General features: G+C 29.9%; 1 protein-coding gene across 2 annotated transcripts in view; it reads left to right on the forward strand.

Annotated features, from left to right (window-relative positions):
- Positions 1–18,999, forward strand: part of LOC129969129 (alpha-catulin-like) — a 315,460-nt gene that overhangs the window by 247,697 nt on the left and 48,764 nt on the right. For both annotated transcript variants that reach the window (XM_056083550.1, XM_056083551.1), the window contains one exon: positions 16,475–16,564. In XM_056083550.1, the coding sequence (XP_055939525.1) occupies positions 16,475–16,564 (90 nt within the window). The remainder of the gene's footprint in view (positions 1–16,474; positions 16,565–18,999) is intronic.

An 18,999-nucleotide genomic window follows, 5' to 3' on the forward strand; every position in this document is an offset into this window, starting at 1 on the left:
CTAATATATTTCAAAAGGCATATTACAGTGTGATTTCAATTTCAGATTTCTCATTTATTTTGCACAGGTAATAAGTAATTTTGTTATACTTTCAATAATGGAAAGAATTCACACGATTATATTAAGAAAAAATAAAAGAGGTGTGAATTTCATTGTAAGAATGCAATCTCTTAGAGAATTCATTTAAAGAAATATTTTAAATAAACTGTCCAAAGGAAAGAAAAATATGACAACTAAAGTTGTACAAATAAAAAAGACAAGATTTGATTTGTAAAATTATGTAGAAATCAATATCCTGTAGTAATTGTTTTAGGGAATTATTGCCAAAGAACTCAAAAATACCGTTTAATTTATTTTTCATTGGAATGCTATAGAAGTATATATTTTGAAACGTATATTTTCATTACAAATATTTGAAAATTTTATATATGAATCGTAAACAAAATTTGTACTTTTGTAATTTTAAATTTCAAGTGAAATCCTTTCAGAGGAAGTATCTATGTCCGACTGACTCTGTACAAGCAAACTTGATAGCTAAAAAGAAGTAAAGAGCTAGATAAATTTTCTACACAGTTTCGCCATCTAAAATGTAGATTCTCTTCAAATGTTCAACCAAATCTGTCAGATAGTTGACTCAAAACTCATTAACTCAAAATTGCGATGATTTAAGGTGTACGTACACTCTTGAAGATTTTTTTTTAAATTTTAACTTTAAAAATCCAGTTTTTTCACAGTAGGTTATTAATATATGCTTAAACTCATTTCAGTGAGAAAAAAACATTTAGTTCTAATTATTAATTAATTAAATAATATTTAATGATCTAATTAGTCTATTTTTTGAAACATGATATCTTAAATTCTAATTTGTACATACACACAATTCTAGTTGGAAATGATGCCTAATATTAGTCTTCATGTTGTCTGCCTCAAACAAGTTATAAAAATGTATAGTTTTTTTTAAACAATTTTTTCAGCAACAATGAATAGAAAAAGCGAGATTTTTTCTGTAATTTTAACTTTTAAACAGGTATTAAAAATTTATTCCTATAAATATAGCTTTGATTGAGGCAAAAAACATCCGCTATTTCATACAGATTATTTTGATATATAAATAACTGCATTTGGTTCATCTCTTGTTGAGTTATGATTGTTTGAATGAAGCAACATAGTGGAAAAATATCATTCTTCATAAAATGAGTTTCAAAAACACCGTAACTAGAGTTTTTAATGAAAGCACCTCAAGAAAAATAGTTATAACTCGAGAAATATTTCGAATATTGGCAACATCTTGGTATGTTTGAAAGCTAAAGGATCAGAGAACATTATTAAGCAATAAAAAAAAATGTCGATATTTTGAACGATTTTCGAAGTTTCAAGTGTGTACATACACCTTAAAGGAATGAATTTGATATGTGATCTTGCGACTATAATTGTAGTTTTATGTCCAATTTGGATTTTCAAATAGTCAGAAAAAACGTTTCCAAAATCTACCTTTGATTTTTCGGGTATTTATATATCAACCGCTTGCTAAGGATTAATCTATAATGATCAAATAATTGATTCATTAAAATGTTTTAATTAAGGCTGAGGACTACTATTCTTAACTATTGTTCATTAATGGTATGCTAGAAATTCGCAGCTTTGCCCAAGTTGTACTATTTTATGCTACTGGAAGGGGTGGGGTGGGGTGAAACCTTTATTAGAAAATAAGCATGAAAATTTTCGAGAATCATTTCCACTGTGTATATGTAGATTAGAAAATTAAATGTTGGATGAAAACCTTGGTGATCGAAAGAAGTTTATGAAAATTTGTACTTGCTGTTTGGTGCTATCGTCTTTCTGGATTGTATTTAAACCTTTTCCTATGCAGAACAAACATCACTTCTTATTCAGCATTCTGTTGTGCACACAGTTAGTATGTTTGATTCTAGGCTCAAAGTATAATCGTGGAATCCTACCTGGCCATTTTGTAGCAAACCTATGTGGTTTCATATTTCTACACCATTTAAAAAAAAGATATTTTATAGATTCTACATTATATTTATTACAATTACACTAATATGGATTATTCAAGACAATCGCACTAATTTGAAATGACTTTAATTTTCTTTTAAACAATGTCAGAAATAAGTATTTTGGACTCAATGCAGAAATCAGGTCAAAGAGTTGTTTGCATTGAAAATTACTCTAAGTAATTTTTCTTAGTCCCATGAGCAATATCCGTACATGCTCGCAATCATTGATGTGCTTTAGAGAGCCGTATGCTTAGCATGCAGTTAATTAAATTGTCTGAAATCATATCTTCTGCGTTCATTACATTGGAATACTCCATATATTCTGACTTAGAGAGCATCTTTTCATTGGAATGTATGAATTTCTTCAGGTTATTCAATCTTCTTGTATAGGGTTTTGAGACAACCTTTCGAAGCCAGGAAATTTTAGGGGAATTAAAAAAATAAGTACTAATGGGGATATTGACGATTTATTTTTAATAATTTTACATTTATCCACCAACTGCACTTCATATATGAGGATAATAAGTTACTGTAAATAAATATTAAGTGAAACTATAAGTTACGCTATAAATAATTTGAGAATGATAAGTTATTGTATAAATCACAAGGCACTTGCTTATCTGGTGGATAAGATAAAGATGTGGGATCGATTTACTCCCATTTCGTTGATTGATCGTATCAATTAAGTGAAAGGTGGATGTAACTGCTATGACATTTTGGGTTTATTATGCACTCACCATTGTTCTCATTTGAATTTTCTGTCATTCAGTTCACCCCATACACTAAAGCAGGTGGGGGATAACTCTCTTGCGTTTTTTGTAAAATTGTAGTTTTTAACCGATTTTTGTTTGTAACATACTTTTTGATTTGCTCGTGTTCACAAGTTTCGTAAATTCAAGAAAATTAATATATTATACGATTATATACTGTTTTAATATTTTCAGTATCTTATTATCAGTTACTTCATTATTTATTATTAAATTCTGGTTTCATAGGAGTAACATTTGAATGAATAAAGACAAAAAGTATTACAAGATTTGATAACAAATGAAAAAGTGACTTATAAAATAAGGAATGAATATAGAAAATAGTTAAAATAAAAATTTACTTTTAAAACATTAATGAAAATGCACTGTTAAAAACTGTGGTGAAATTCATTATATGCTTGAAACTCACGTAGAAAAGTTTTAATTTTTCAATGAATATTAAGTAGGCACATATGCAAAAAAAGAATAGTTATTTTTCCCAGTTTAAATTATCCAAATGTACCCAATAAATAAATAGCATTTTTCTCTCTAATAGTTAACAACTTTAAGATTTTGGAAATACATACATAATATGTCAAATAATCCATCCGAAGAAATCCTCCAGTCAGAATTTCAATTTATACTAATTATTTGCCGAGAGACTTTGGCATCCAATCTCTTCTTGGAGAATTAAATTGAAGGAATCTGTCTTCCCAAATATTGTTTGCATCTCTTCAAATATCTGCCTGCATCTCAGAGTTATAGAATTTGCGTTGGCCCAATTCATTAGTTGCCTTCCATACATATTCATAATCTAATTTAAGACATCGAGAAACATAATACATTGCAGAAAGCTACAGTGACAACGGACTCGATGGGTGACTGTTCGGGGGAGTGTCACAGAGGACCTCTACCGCCCCTACCCACCGCCTTCTTCATATCTGGGAGCAATTCCAAAGTCAATATGGGTTCGCTTTCGACTCATAAATCAAGGCAGCAAGTATGAGAATCGTATATATGGGTAGACAAATATTTTGGTATTGATCCGAGTGACCATCGATACGAGTTGTGAATCAGGAATCAACTGATGTAGAGATAAAAAGAATTGGTTATGCCAAGGGTTTTTCCTGATGAAAGGTGATTAATGTAAAGATTTTGAGGTATAAAGTTTTAATTGTGTTTTATTCTTGATAATTCAATAAAATTGAAATATGATTCAAATACAAATTTCTTTTCTAAATAAAATGTACATCCTGTTTCCTGATGAAAGGTGATTAATGTAAAGATTTTGAGGTATAAAGTTTTAATTGTGTTTTATTCTTGATAATTCAATAAAATTGAAATATGATTCAAATGCAATATTGTTAAACAAAATAAGACATGAAGTCAACGGTTTAAAATGTGCTTAATCGTTTCTGAAACGGAACCGTTTGTGGGGTTATGTAAAACCACAATGTCTTCTAATTGGCTTACGGCAGGAAGAAGCAAATGATTTATGCAGAAGTGCTTTACGCGTTATTTGGTTTTCCAGATAAAAGTGATCCTGTTTGTCCAAGTTGTCATTGTTACGAATCAACAATGTCTCTATCCATGCAAGACCGTTCTTTTCTCGTTAAATGTTATTATGAATACGAAGCATTGAACTGCGTGCTTTACAAATGTATAGTTCAGTAAGAGGAATACACTGAAGGATATGCTAAGAGCTGTTATTGAGAATGCAGTAATGCGATTTAACTTGCTTTCAGAAAATGATGGATGCCACATTGAATATGCTCTGTAACGCAATTCGGAAACGATTAAACACATTTTAAAACAATGTCTTAATGTCCTATTTTATTTAATAATATTGCATATGTCGCCATTTTTCCCTGGTGGTGAGTTTTCGAACTTTTTTTTTTCGTGCCTCAAAGAAATTCCTACGACCTCCTTTAAACTATTTCCAAATTTAATAACATTTGGACCAGTAGTTTTCCTTTTATGACCATTTCAAAGTGGAGCTTTAATTATAGCCACCCTGTATATTGAAAATACAATGGAAAATATTTGGCTCAATAAAACGCATTGTATGCAATGCAATCTTTTTTAATTACCTAATAACAACTGCAAAAAAAAAAATAGAGAACTATCTGAAGGATGAGATAAGATTTGTTATTAAATATCTTTTCAGATGAAAAAAAAATAGAAGTACATATTTTAAATTGTAAAGTTTTTGTTGGGGTGTTTCATTATTGATTTCTGAGTAAATTGAAGATTTGATTGAATTAGAAGTTTTTAACTTCACGCTGTGTTTAGTTTATTAGTTTTTGACCAATATAATTATTAAAAAATGTGATAAGCTCCTTCTTCACCTAGAAGATCTTCAGAATGAAAAATAAAATAATTAAAGTTATAGTAATAATTTCAATTTTGTTTTGTCCGAGATACCTAAACAAATAAAATATAAAATTTAATTAGAAGAATCTCCGCTACTTAGAATTCATACAGAGGAAAATTAGTTTTAATAAAGAAGTATTAATTCCACTGATTTAGCGGGTGATAAAAAAAAAGGCGAAATGAAGACAAAAAAAAACTTTCATGCGATTTCGACAAATAATTAAAAACCTGGAAACTGAATAAATAAAATCAATTATCGAAGTAAAAAAAAGTGGATGTACTTCACTAAGTTTTATTTATGAATATTTAAAATAAATTCGCTTGAATAATAAAATAATAAGAATAAAAATATGTTAACTTTTCTTTTTTTCTTATTTACTCATATACGAAATATAGAGAAAGTATTTTAATCATCTTTAAAATTGAATTTTAGATTTTAATGAATCTCTTCGTTTCAGATCTCCCTGATAGACATATTTTTGGCATTAAGCCTGTCGTCAGTGAGCAGAATAACTCAAAAACGCTTTGATCTAGACGGCTGAAATTCAGTATAGGGAAATATGACCAAATTTATAGATGCCCATAGAATTTTCAATGAAATCTATTCACAGGTCTTTATGGTGGTTCCAATGCAAATGGTCTCGATATATTTAAATAATATATAAAAAAATGTACTCTTCCTTAGTTAGCATTTATTTCACAAAATTCACTACTTTCTCTTTTTGGAGCTCATAGTATAACATATATCCTGTTTTGCGTTTTGCAAAATGTTTAATCAGATGTCACAATCCTCAATTAAAAAAGCATATGGTAAAATTATATAAACTTTATCATGTTTGAAATACTTCTTTTCAGTTTGCAAGTTCACTTGAACCATGCCAAGATTCACATTAATTTATAGTGAAAGCAAGAGCCACAAACTATTTCGTAAAGGAATCAAATCTAACGGTAATAAAAAAATATTTTTATCTGGTATTTATTTAATAAATCTTGATTACATAAATTCATTAAAAAATATTCAGTGTGCAAAACATTTATTTTTGATGCAACTAATTTTATTTTTATCGAAAGCCTTGTTACAATCTATGAAAAAATCGTATTCATTAACATTCGGATCCTAAAAGTAAGAGCATTATATTGCAAGCCTTCAACTAATTTATTAAGTTAAATCACGGCATAACTTTAGTTGAGGAACAGGATTCGGAACAGTTAAGCTATAAAGTTTAAACTCTGTACTTTTAATCAGTAGTAGATCGATGCGTGCTTTAATCATCCAACGGATTTAGGTACGTGAAAGATAGATAAAATAAAATGTTCGTTATATATATATATGTAACATTATTTTGGTTGAAGCAGGCTGCAGGTTTGAAGACATAAATGGGAGGTTGTATTTTTTCTTTCGTTTTATTCTATTCTGAGTGGCAGGCATGATTTTTTACAAGAAGGCGCAGCGCGACACAAACGCAGAAGTAAAGAGCAAAAAAGGGACGAACAAATGATCACTTGTCTTATATAAGATGCATTTCCGACCATGCGCCAATTCAACACACGTGTTGACCTTTGACACCTTGCAAGGGCACAGAAGGATCACTTTCATTTGAGACGTAGATTGATTGCGCAGTAATTTTTACACAGCTTCATATGTGGAATAAGATCAGAAAATAAGAGAATATTTTATTATGGGCAAATTTCAGATAAAGTTTTGGAAATTAATTTGGATTAAATTAAGAGTTTTATATATATATATATATATATATATATATATTACTATGAAACCATGTTTTTGGTTATTTTTGTAGATGCTTTCAACAAACAAACTAGTAATGAAGGTTTGGAATTCTTGATATTAATAGAACTCCAAGAGCCTATTATTTTTATTTCAGAGATATTCATGATCGTTGAGGTAAGGCTCTGTCGCATCTTCATTTCCTTACTACGATTTAAAGCTACATGATAAATTCGATAAACTATAAACAAACACTTATTGTCGTAGATGTCATTGAAGAAGATATCTTCGACTGTTGGTAAATTATCTTATGAATGATCTTAATACAATGAGAGAAGACCACCAACCTCTTTACGAAGCGAATTAAAACGAAAAAGAGTTTAAAAGGAAAACATAGAAGTGAATGATGAGAAGCGTGTTTGAAGAAGTAAAGTTTAGTTTATCAGGTTAAAAGAATGCAAATCTTCCAAAATGAAAAACATAGAATAACAAGATTCAGTTTTGAAATTTTTAGGATTGGAGCATTCCGATCATTATTGGTCGAATCGCAACGATGCAATGAAATGATTAATGAATTGGCTATTAACTTTTTATATCCAAATTTTAATTGATTTTGTTTCATACTATTTTTACAGTTTTGAGTTGAAATATTTTCAATACAATTAATTGGTTTCTTTCGTATCATTCACTAATTCTTTGGTCATTTTATGTTGTTTGTTTGTTTCTTATGGCACTTGCCACTGACAAGCCCGCTGTTAAGAAGACAGCGATTTAAGCCTGAGGGGGTCGTCTCTTATTTTTTACAGCAGCGCCCACTAGGGCCAAGAGTACGACTTTGCTACTCACGCATCACTCATTCGCTTGCACAACCCCTTTTTACAGGAGGGCACATTCACACATCTCACCGATAGAACAACAGAAGAACAACCATGCCCAAACCGGGACTCGAACCCGGGACGCCCAGATCACGGGGAAGACGCGCTACCCCTATGCCAGGACGCCGGCATTTTGTGTTGTTTTTGTGTTTAATGATGTGTGTTTCTTTCTATTCCTTTTTAAATAGAAATCACCTTAAGTGAGTCTACTTATTAGCCTTTACATAATTAGAACTTAATAATGATAATTAATTTCTGAGAACACATTCTTTATCAGTGTCTGGGAAATATGCGTGATCTTTCATGTTACTTTAGAAGTCGATGGAAGGATAGTAATGGATTTCTGCCTCTGATGGTGGTGCCTCCCAGAAGATTTCTTGGTTTTACTTGCTAAAAAGAGATAATTTTGAATCAGTTTCCTCCATAAAACAAACAACCAGCACCCATATATAGAAGCGAAGACAGACTCAACTTAATGATTCGCCAATTGACTCTAAATTACTTTCAGAAACAATGGATACCGTACATTCCATTTATTATGAATTTTTGCAGCATGGGCTAGTCAAAATATAGAATACATGGTGGAATTAGAACTACCGTTAGATCATATATTGAAAAAGGTCTTAATTTTTTTCATGCAAACAAAAGATATATTTCAATTACAACAGATCATATTATGTATGCAGTAGATTGCTTTATTGAAAAAAAGTTGCTCAAATACAAGCATCCGTAAAGTAAGAAAAATAAGAAGAAAATTCCTTTAGAAATTTTCTCCAGAAACACTTGTAATTTGTCCTTTATATAGCCTAAAGATTTCAGCACTATCGAGTTGACACATTACATTTATACTTCGTATGACAATGACTGCTTAAAGGCCTCTTGCGAAGGAGAACATACCTATTTGAAAAGTGACTGACAGTACATCTTTCCTTTTTTGAGTATTCAATTCAAAATCCTGCTGGGTTTAAAATTGAAAAGGAAAACATTTTCACCCTAAAAGAATCATGAGACAGGTGTAAGTGAAAGGAAGTTGAGAAGTGAGTATTTTAAGATATCAACAATGGATTGCTTTCAAGTTGTTACTTTTTTAAAGCTGGGTTTACTACATCTGTACTTTACATAGAAGTCTGAAAATCATATTAGATGAAGAATCAAATATTGTTCGACAGATATAGAACTGAAAATACACTGATGATTTTTCCAAATTACATTTAAATTACAAACTTACACAAATATTTATTTTCCAAGGGGAATTTAGAATTTTTTTTAATAATCATGTTTTTTATATTGTCATGAATCTGTAATAGTAAAGAAGCCAAATCTTCAAATCTTCAGCATTATTAAGTAATTTTGAATTAATGCTAGATCAATGATACAAATTTAGGGAGTATTTGGTGACTTGGCGATGAATTTGGCAACTTTGGTGGCAAAAATTAAGGTTCTAGAAAATATAAAAATGGAGTCGATATCACTTTGTTAGATCCAAAATTTTCTAAATAATTCTGTAACCTGTCTCATTCCTATTCATGGTATAATACATAAGGCGTTAACGAGATATTTATTTAGATTCTAAAATCACTTCTTCCCTTAAGAGATGCGCTTTTTAACAGAAGCTTCATAAATAAGAAAAAAATATTTCCCTGATATATTTTGTATGAAAATCAACATTATATATTTTCATGTATGTAATAGATTATATTTAAAATAGCAAAGATTGGGAATTTATATCAATTAAATTAATCACTAGGGCTTTACTTTTTTTTATTGAGAATCCTAGTAATATATGCGAAGTTATGCAGAAATACATATACCAATATTTATTTAAAAAATTAATATTTGTAATTCTAAAATTTTAGCATTTACAATTTTTATTTTAATACTTTAATTATTATTAATTTCGCTAAATAAATACTTGCGATAATTTTTAAAAATTAACTATGTTAAAATATAAAATAAATTTTTTGACAGCCGGTTGGTATTTGATAATTGATATATGATGATATTCTTCTTTGAAAGGAAAACTTAATTCATATATCATTCCAGATTGAATTCATGAATGGAAAATCTTATATTTAGATTTCTGGAAAAAAAATAAATTAAATCCTTTAAAAAGCTACTGAATAATTACTTTCGTAATGTGCCTTATTTTCGGCTTTGCTTTGTAGTCTATATGCAGGAATATTATATTAGATGATTGCAGGATAATTTTTTTTTTTTTTTACATTTTAGTCAAATTAAACATGCATATGAAGAAAAACCATTAACAGATAGACATGGTTTATAATACAAGATATCCATTAAAGTAAAGAATATCGCTCATCTGCCGACGTCATGGCATAGGGGTAGCGCGTCTTCCTCGTGATATGGGTGTCCTGTGTTCGATTCCTGGTTTGGGCATGGTTGTTCTATCTGTGAGATGTGTGAATGTGCCCTTCTATAAAAAGGGGTTGTGCAAGCGAATGAGTGATGCGTGAGTAGCCAAATCGTACTCTTGGCCCTAGTTGTCGCTTCTATAAAAACAAGAGAAGCTCCCCATCAGTTTAAAATCGCTGTCTTCGTAACACAGGGCTTGTCCATGGCAAGTGCCATAAGAAACAGCAGCAACATATCTTTCTTCTAACAATTTTTGTTGACCACAGATATAGAAACGAAAGGGATTTCTAGATTTAATTAAGCAACTGCGTGCTACTTGAAAAGCTGATTTACAATGCCATCTAGCCGCGAAATTTGAAGATAGGTGTCTTAACATTCAAAACTATAAAATAACTATAAAATAGCCACATATAAAGTTATAGGGCATTAGCTCAAATTCTATATTCATTACATTAAACACTTTATTACATACTAAGTATGCAAAAGCAAAATATTGTAATTGTGAAAAATTCAAGTTCTTGATTTTGATACATCTGCACGTTTCAGACTTCCTTGAATAATAAGAACTCATATTTGGAATTATGTCTAGCGCTGTGTCTATCTACCCTTCTATGTGCCTCGTTGTTTGTGAAAACGATAGTTCAAAAACTCTTTAGAACAGACAGTATTCGGTATCTTGCTTGCTTCGGACATTGCTTGCCTCTTCTATCAAATGTTGAAAGTCTGTCTGTCAGCCATATGAGTATAAATTCAGACGATAATTATATAATCTAAAGATTTGGAAAGGTAAAATATGATGCACTTTTAGGAACTAAATATATATTATTATTAAATTATGTTCTAAATCTGTCAGAGGAGTGAGCGACCTGCACTTATTTTCACCTGCATGAAAACGTAACAACTCAAAAATGCAATGACTTAAGCAAATGAAATTTGATATGCAATATTGTGACTTCAATTGTTATTCTATAGCGAATTAATTTCAGTCGGTCGTAAAAGAAAGGATTCAAAATACATATTTGATATTTTATTACTAGCATATGTGCCACATACCTGCAATTGGTCACAAAAATATTAATGAAGGTCAACATTTTTTTCAATGTGTTTAGCCATTGCCATGCAATTAAAACATTCGCACCAATTTTCTTTGCTATACTTTGGAATACTAATGTGTGAGATCTCTGAAAATAAAAATATTGGAACTTATAGTAGTCACTTATTTGGTCCAATTTTACATTTTTATACTAGGGATAGGGAAATATCTTATCTATCAGAGAGCATGCGAGAAATTTTCTGTGAGTCCAGGGCTGCTTATTTTAGTTGTGATTTCCTAAATACCAATGTCATAAAATGCAGAAAAATGCCCTATTATCACAAGATATTATACAATATTCCCAGGATGTTGTTTGATGTTTTGAATGCCGGTCAATGTCGGGAAGAATATTGGCACTTATAGTAATCACTTATTTGGTCCAATTTTACATTTTTATACTAGGGATAGGGAAATATCTTATCTATCAGAGAGCATGCGAGAAATTTTCTGTGAGTCCAGGGCTGCTTATTTTAGTTGTGATTTCCTAAATACCGATGTCATAAAATGCAGAAAAATGCCCTATTGCCACAAGATATTATACAATATTTCCAGGATGTTGTTTGATGTTTTGAATGCCGGTCAATGTCGGGAAGAAATCTTAACTTTGCTGTTTGGCCTTTTTTGCTATTAGGGTGTAGCACGTAAAAGTCATTAGGATTATTTATTGCTTTTCTATTCCTTATGTATAACCGGAATATCTGGAATACAATTCTTCCTCGATATTCTGATATACCTTTCTCAGCATTATCTGCTAATCATATCATCAACATCGGCCGATACAATCAACTATTACAATAATGAGTACTATCCGTGACGTTACAATTTTGAAAATTGTCAGTAAGTAAATATGTGTTTTATTGGTTATATCATTATCAATAAATGAAGCATGGTACTATTCTTAAAAATTCGATAATGATGCAAAAATATGCAAGTCGTTTCCCGTATCTTGCATAAAAAAAAAAAAAAAAAAAAAAAAAAAAAAAAAAAAAAACCGAATGTGTGCAGTATGAGACGCGTGAGGATAGAACCTGGGACCTTTAGGTTAGCAGTCCAGTAACATTCCGATTTTGCCAAAACAGCTGCTCGGGCAGAAGCGCTGTTACTGGCTTATATGCGATTCACCACAAATGCATTAAGAGAAATTTTCACATTTGTATTTTGATCCTAGGAGTTGCTCTAAATGGTTTTACCCGAAATACCCACACCGAAAATATACTTTGCTATTTCTAGAGGCTATGACTATCTGTCTTCATCCTTATATTAAAAGAGATCATTGTAATACGCAGCATGCATATTACATACACTAACTTGTGAATTAATACAATAGCATTATCTATTATGTTATTTATTAATCGTAGGGATATTTATCAATCCATTAACTGGTCGAAATATGTTTATTATTAATGTTATTCATTCACAAATGTTCGTCAAAAGAGATTTACTTAATGAATAACATGGTAATGAAGTTTTCTAAAATTCAGATGAATATCTATTAATTAATCAAATTAATTTTATATCTAGTATGTGACTAAGAAAAATTTTAAATAACTGTATCAAATTTCTGAAAAACATATAGAAAAGTATGCAGATAACAGAATATTTTAAATTAAATGTAATAGGCATAATGGCTTAAAGATAATTCTATAAAGTAAAAAAAAAATAATAAACAAGATTTTTGTGATACAGATAGCTTTTATTAATTAAATATGAGTACTAGATTGTGAAAGTTTAAAAATAATCTCTTGGAATGATTTAATTTTCGGCTTCAGAAAACAGAAAATACAAATTCTGTTCTAAAAGGTATATCATGTTCCAAAAAGTCTTGAATTTTATATAATTTCACTTTAAAATGTACATAAAATGTGCTTTTAATATAATAAAAATTATAATGTTGAAAAATGGAAATGAAATCGAATTTGCAAAGTACTAAGAAAAGTTTGCGCAAACAAAATAATATTGATTCATAATCAAACTGACAGCAAAACATTCAGATTTAATATAACATATACAGTTAAGCGTTTTGGAATAAGAGGAAAACTTAAAATCAAAACTAAAGCTGTTTAATGTTAATTTCAAATAGTTAAAGGCGAAAACATAGTAAATATATTCAATCAAACTTAATTGATTTTCTGTGTTTCACACTTTTATAACTGCTTCCTTAATAATTGTTTAACGTCATAAGTTTTTAAATTAAACGTCCCAATTAAAGTTTTTATGAACTGCTCTTTTGCAATGTTTGGACACTAATAATGAAGAAAAATACCAAAATTGAAAATAATTAATCAATTTCAACACTAAATACTATTTTTTAAACATGTTAACAATTTTCAAATAGCGATTATATTTTTGTTCAAGTAAACATAACTTAAGTAAAAAGGCAAATCGGATAAAACTACACTTGTTTGGGCACACTTCATTTGCGAAAATTTAAAATCCAGCATCTAGTTAATCACTTTTGGCGTAATTAACATTTTTAATCAAGGCGCCAAAGAATCATAAGGCGTGAAAGGTAAATCATTGCTTTCCTTAAATTAATTTTAAAGGCTTCCCATATTTCATCTGCTTGTGCAATTTCATAAGCGTCAACCCATTTCTTATCTACGGTGTTAAGAAAGGATTGATGTCAAGTAAAAATCATTTAAATTAAGTGAAAAAAAAACATACTTCTTTAATGTTTAACTAAATGCTGAGTTGATGATTAAATTATTATCGCACTTTTAATACCACAGTTTCTTTACTTATGCTTAATATTCAAACATAGTAAGATGGTAACATTCTTTCTTCTAGTGGAAGGCTAATTTCCTTTAAGAAAAATTTTAAGCACATAAAACCGTTCTATCCCCCTTGTAATCTCTTTTACTTTCATTTTCGGGTTTAAATATTGTTCTGCAAACAGTTTTACTATTTTATCCAATATTCGGGGAGAGAATTCTTGACTTTAAGCTTCTTTATTTTATCTCATTCTTTGGTAGAAGCTTTTATTTGTATGTGATATTTCATACAATAATATTTCGAAGCATTCGTATTGAATTTCATGGAACTTCTTAAGTATTTAACAGATTGTAAGGAACATGTAATTACTTTATTTTTATTCATTTCATAAAAGCTTTATGAAAGTGTTAAAACATTCGGAAAATAAATTCCATTTGATGATCTCTGCAAATTCTCTTGCATGTAAATATCACATTTTGCTTGGTGAAAAATTAAAATTTCTTTTCTAAATTGAAGAACTACAATTCATATAGAAACACATGTTATATTTTTTTACAAGTTTTAAAATTCTTACCTAGAAAAACGTATCACTCATTTAAAGATGCCAACTTATTACAACATCGAGAAGTGTGTCATCATAATCAAGAAGGACAAATGATAAATTAAGTTTCATGTATTTGGAAAATTGGTTGTCACTCGGTGTTATGTGTGGGATTGTATAATTTGAAATTAGACTCAAGTATGATTCAAAAACTAATAAAGCGAGCAACTAGTTACCAAAATTACAATAAGGATTGAAGGACTAGCGTAGTTAAAAACAAAACACAATTCGGACATTGAACAAGGAAATGATAATTAAATGATGTCCGTGTTGTATTTATTTTCAAGAACATTAAGCAATAACGGTCATAAATAAGTCCTAGGACGCTTATAAATAAGAAAAAAGTTATACCTACTTAAGAGACGAACTTATTAAGAGTTTGTCATAAAATAATAAGCAATGAAAAAAATATAATTGAAATTTAAATTGTTTTAATTGTTGTCAATTAACAACAATTTATTTGTTTGTCTTCTGGAATTCTGCATTCATCTTTTAAATTAGTACAGCTCATTTAATGTGGAAGTTTTCAATGGGAAGAAAACATATCATTTCTAGAGAAGTTTAAAAAATGAATGTTAATTAATTTATAGGCATTAAATGTATTCCATTAAAATTTTGGTAATAATGACTCAAAGGACATTATAATAAAAAGATAACATAATGCGTTGCAGTGATTGCGTGTCCAGTGAGTGCATCATGACGACGGATTGCAAAAGTATTTCTTTATATATTTATCTCATGGAATAATTTCTTAGATATATAGATAAGACCGTTTATTATGAATGAAACTTTATAGAAATGTTGGATGATTTTCAATGGATTTAGAATGCATTTTCAACCAAAAATTTTGATTGTTTATGCATTTTTGCTTTTAGGAAACAGAAACTACTTTTTTCTTTAGCATAAAAAAGAAATTCAGTAAGTTTATTGGCAGCTTTGGTGTTATCTGAAGAGAATTAAGAATTGCCTAAATTCATAGGAAGTATTGGCAACGTACTAATTCCTACGACGAAAAAAGCCTTATTTATTAGCGGAAGTTGATGTTGTAAACTTTATTCTAGTAAATATATCTCGTAAATAAAACCTTTATTTTCTTGCGCTTGTTTGATAAAGAGACCGGTACTCATCGTATTGGTACCATAAACCGAGATCACACTAGTGACATCTTTAGATGTGTTTAGATAATATTTTCGTAATTCCTCTGAAGCGAGTATTCTGCATGGAGAAGTTGGATGTTATGTTTCTTCAAAGCTCTATGCATCCGACGTAACGCAATATCGTATAAAAAAATCTTATATCAAAATGTCATGATATGAAAACATCTTAGTGATGCAGACACAATAGATTAGCTATTTTAATATTCTTGTATGTGTTAAGTGATTGTTGTTATTAAATTCCATTGTATCGGTTGAGAATTTTGCTATTACATCAAAATTTGTATGTTAGATTGTGTGGTTTTCTTAGATAAATGATATGAGAGTCATATGAAATGTTGTTTCATTTGTCAACGTAACATAATAAAGGAACAAGTCCCCCTCTGTTGTGTTAAAATCTCTCATATCAAAATTTCAAACAATTTATTAATACAAAATACCTGAATATGATAGGTACATTTGCTTTCAAATTGTTGTATTCGATGTGGGACTTGTGTATTTTATCACAAATGCTATGTATGGACAGTCGTTTGAGCTATTATATAAAATTTCGTATATGTTGTTGTATGGAGGTTTTGACATACACCATTTTAATTTAATAGCAAGGAAATGTAATATGAAATACCATATGTGTATAAGATTACACAAATTGACTCTTTTTAAATTATTTTCTTAGGGGGATTTTGATTCAATGATCTGGTAATGATTGACGTTAATATCTAATACATTTGCATTTCTAAATATTATATTTCATGTATCAGTAAAAATTATATTTGTAATTGTAATATATTATTTTTTTCTATTAGGATGTGACTAATGAAAGGAGAAGAGCTCAGATGGCAGCAGCTCGACAAGTCTTAGAGCGTTCAACAGTATTACTGCTCACAGCTTCGAAAGTAAGTATTGCATTATATACAAGCAAAAAAAGTTTCAATATTCATCATCTGTGTATTGACAGGCATCAAGACAGGCGTTTTCTCCAATCAATTGTTTAGTAACGTTTAGCTGGATTCTGACAAAGAATGTTCATTGGCTATTCTTTTATATATAATAGAAGTTATCTCCCCGAAATGTTCTCACATATTCCCCATCGTTTCTCTCTTCCATATAAAATGTGTGCAAGTCATTATATGCCAAAGATGCAAAGATTTTAACTTCCAAATTTTTGTACATGCAATATGTTTTGATACTGTAGTATATAAAGTCGTGTATGTATTTTGTGGTATTTTTTTTTTTTTCTGTTGAAACCAAAATTTGTCTCAACATTAAAATTTTGGAATCAAGATCATGATGAAAATTTCAATTATCTAAGTCATTGCATTTGTGTGTTTCAGATAGATAAATTGTCAAATTTTTTTGTCATATTAGGATCAAAATTTGATACAAATTTGTAATTTAGATGTTAAAACTTATTAATTAAATTTTTTTTCTCACTTGTTCTTTAATTTTGATTTTATCTAGTTTATTTTCACCTAAATAAAGAGAAGGTACATTTCCTATAAATGGAAATGACATTCGTTGATAATTTTATGAACAAAATTCTATAAATGTGTTGTAAAAAACGTGATGCGAACTTTTATTCTTCTGCTTCAAAGTTTTTTGGAGTCATCGGGTTTAGAGCATACAGAGAGAGAGGAGTTATAAAACAAATTATTTCTTCAAAATATCGAGTTTTAACTATTGGGAATTACAATATTTTCTCAATGTTCTTCAAAAAAGAGCAAAATAAAAGGAATAGAACATACAGATGTACAGAAGTGCCAAATAAAAATTTAATGCAAGTACATATTTATCAAAATGAACTCATGCATTTAAATTGTTCATTTTGCAGTAGAAACAATCTGCTTACATAATAGGTTTTACGACTCACTCTTAAAGTGAGCTCTACAAAATATAAAAAATACAAAGTGGTATGTTTCCATCATGTTTTAAATTACTTTTTCCAGCACTATTTTACTATTTGTCTTTAAAGATAATCAAAATCGAATCGCTTTTATTCATGTTTTAGTAATAAGACATGATTTTGTTTTATTTCAAGCATTCTAGATAGTCTTGATATAATTTTAAAATATAAGGCATCCGTGTAAGTTCTGTACATTTGCCTTTAAATTCAGAACGACGACAACTACATCCATAAAAGTGGTGTCTAGCAATTATAAAAAAATTATGTGCTACGCGGTCCTACCACTTAAGCATCAAGTGGGAAGTCATATCACTGACTCTCCGAGGCGTCCAAAGGCACACGGATAAAGAATATTGAATGACCGGACCGTCGCAACAGTAACATTGGCAGGAACAGTCGTTGAGTCCTAAAGGCCATCACCGGCCACGATACAACCATTCCCTAAGAAAGTACGTCCCCGCATCGATGGGAGGAGCCAGATCCCCCACCTATTTATGTACCCACCAGGGTGGCGAGATCCAACCACCATACCGGAAGTATCTCATCCTCATTTTGAGGTGCCCCCCGGGGATTGCTATCAAGTGGGAAAATTCTATTTAGCATTCCTATTTCAAAAATACAAGATAAAAGAAAAATGACAAATACATAGTTGTAGAACAGTTCCGATGGAGTACAATAAGATGACTTGTGATAATTCATAGTAAGAATAAAATGCTTAAAATGCACACTTGTTTTTCCGTATATTCAAAACTGAGGCGTTATAAAGCGTGAACAAAAGGAGAAAATGTTATTTTTCGGAAAAATAATTCAGGAATACCCTATGTAGAAAATCATTTCAAATCATAGTCATAATCGTTTAAACAGTGTTGGACCTTCCTTTATACCCCTTATTGAGAATAAGCATATCCCGATTGCTTCCATATGCCTTTCATAACGTTGATTTGTCTGGTTATTTCCTTCATATTCCTCTATAGTCTGAATAGTTATATCCATTCCAAAACTTCTCAAATGTTGACGTTCCTGACCTAGTTTTGTGACTACATGCCAATTTATAACGAATAAAATGTATAATATCTAATGTTTACGTTGCACATAACGTATAATATATGACGTATAAACGTATAATATGGTGCAATAGGCAATACCACTTGGGGATATCTTCACTAAACTATAGATATTATGTCATATGAACCTAATTAAGAATTGATCATTTGGGGCTTACCCACAAATATTCACTTTTTCAACCATTACGGAATCTTTTAATTCTAAACAATCCATGTTTTATTGGATTGTTCAGTACTCGCAAATGCTAGTTCCGTCATTTGAGAATTACCATATTTAACTGGACAAAAGCTACATATCGGTAACTTTGCGTTTTCAAAAGAGCTGGATATTCTATATTATATTTAATTTTAATCATTTATACAT

Source organism: Argiope bruennichi, chromosome 5 (genome assembly GCF_947563725.1).
Source record: "Argiope bruennichi chromosome 5, qqArgBrue1.1, whole genome shotgun sequence".
Classification (NCBI taxonomy): Eukaryota; Metazoa; Arthropoda; class Arachnida; order Araneae; family Araneidae; genus Argiope; species Argiope bruennichi.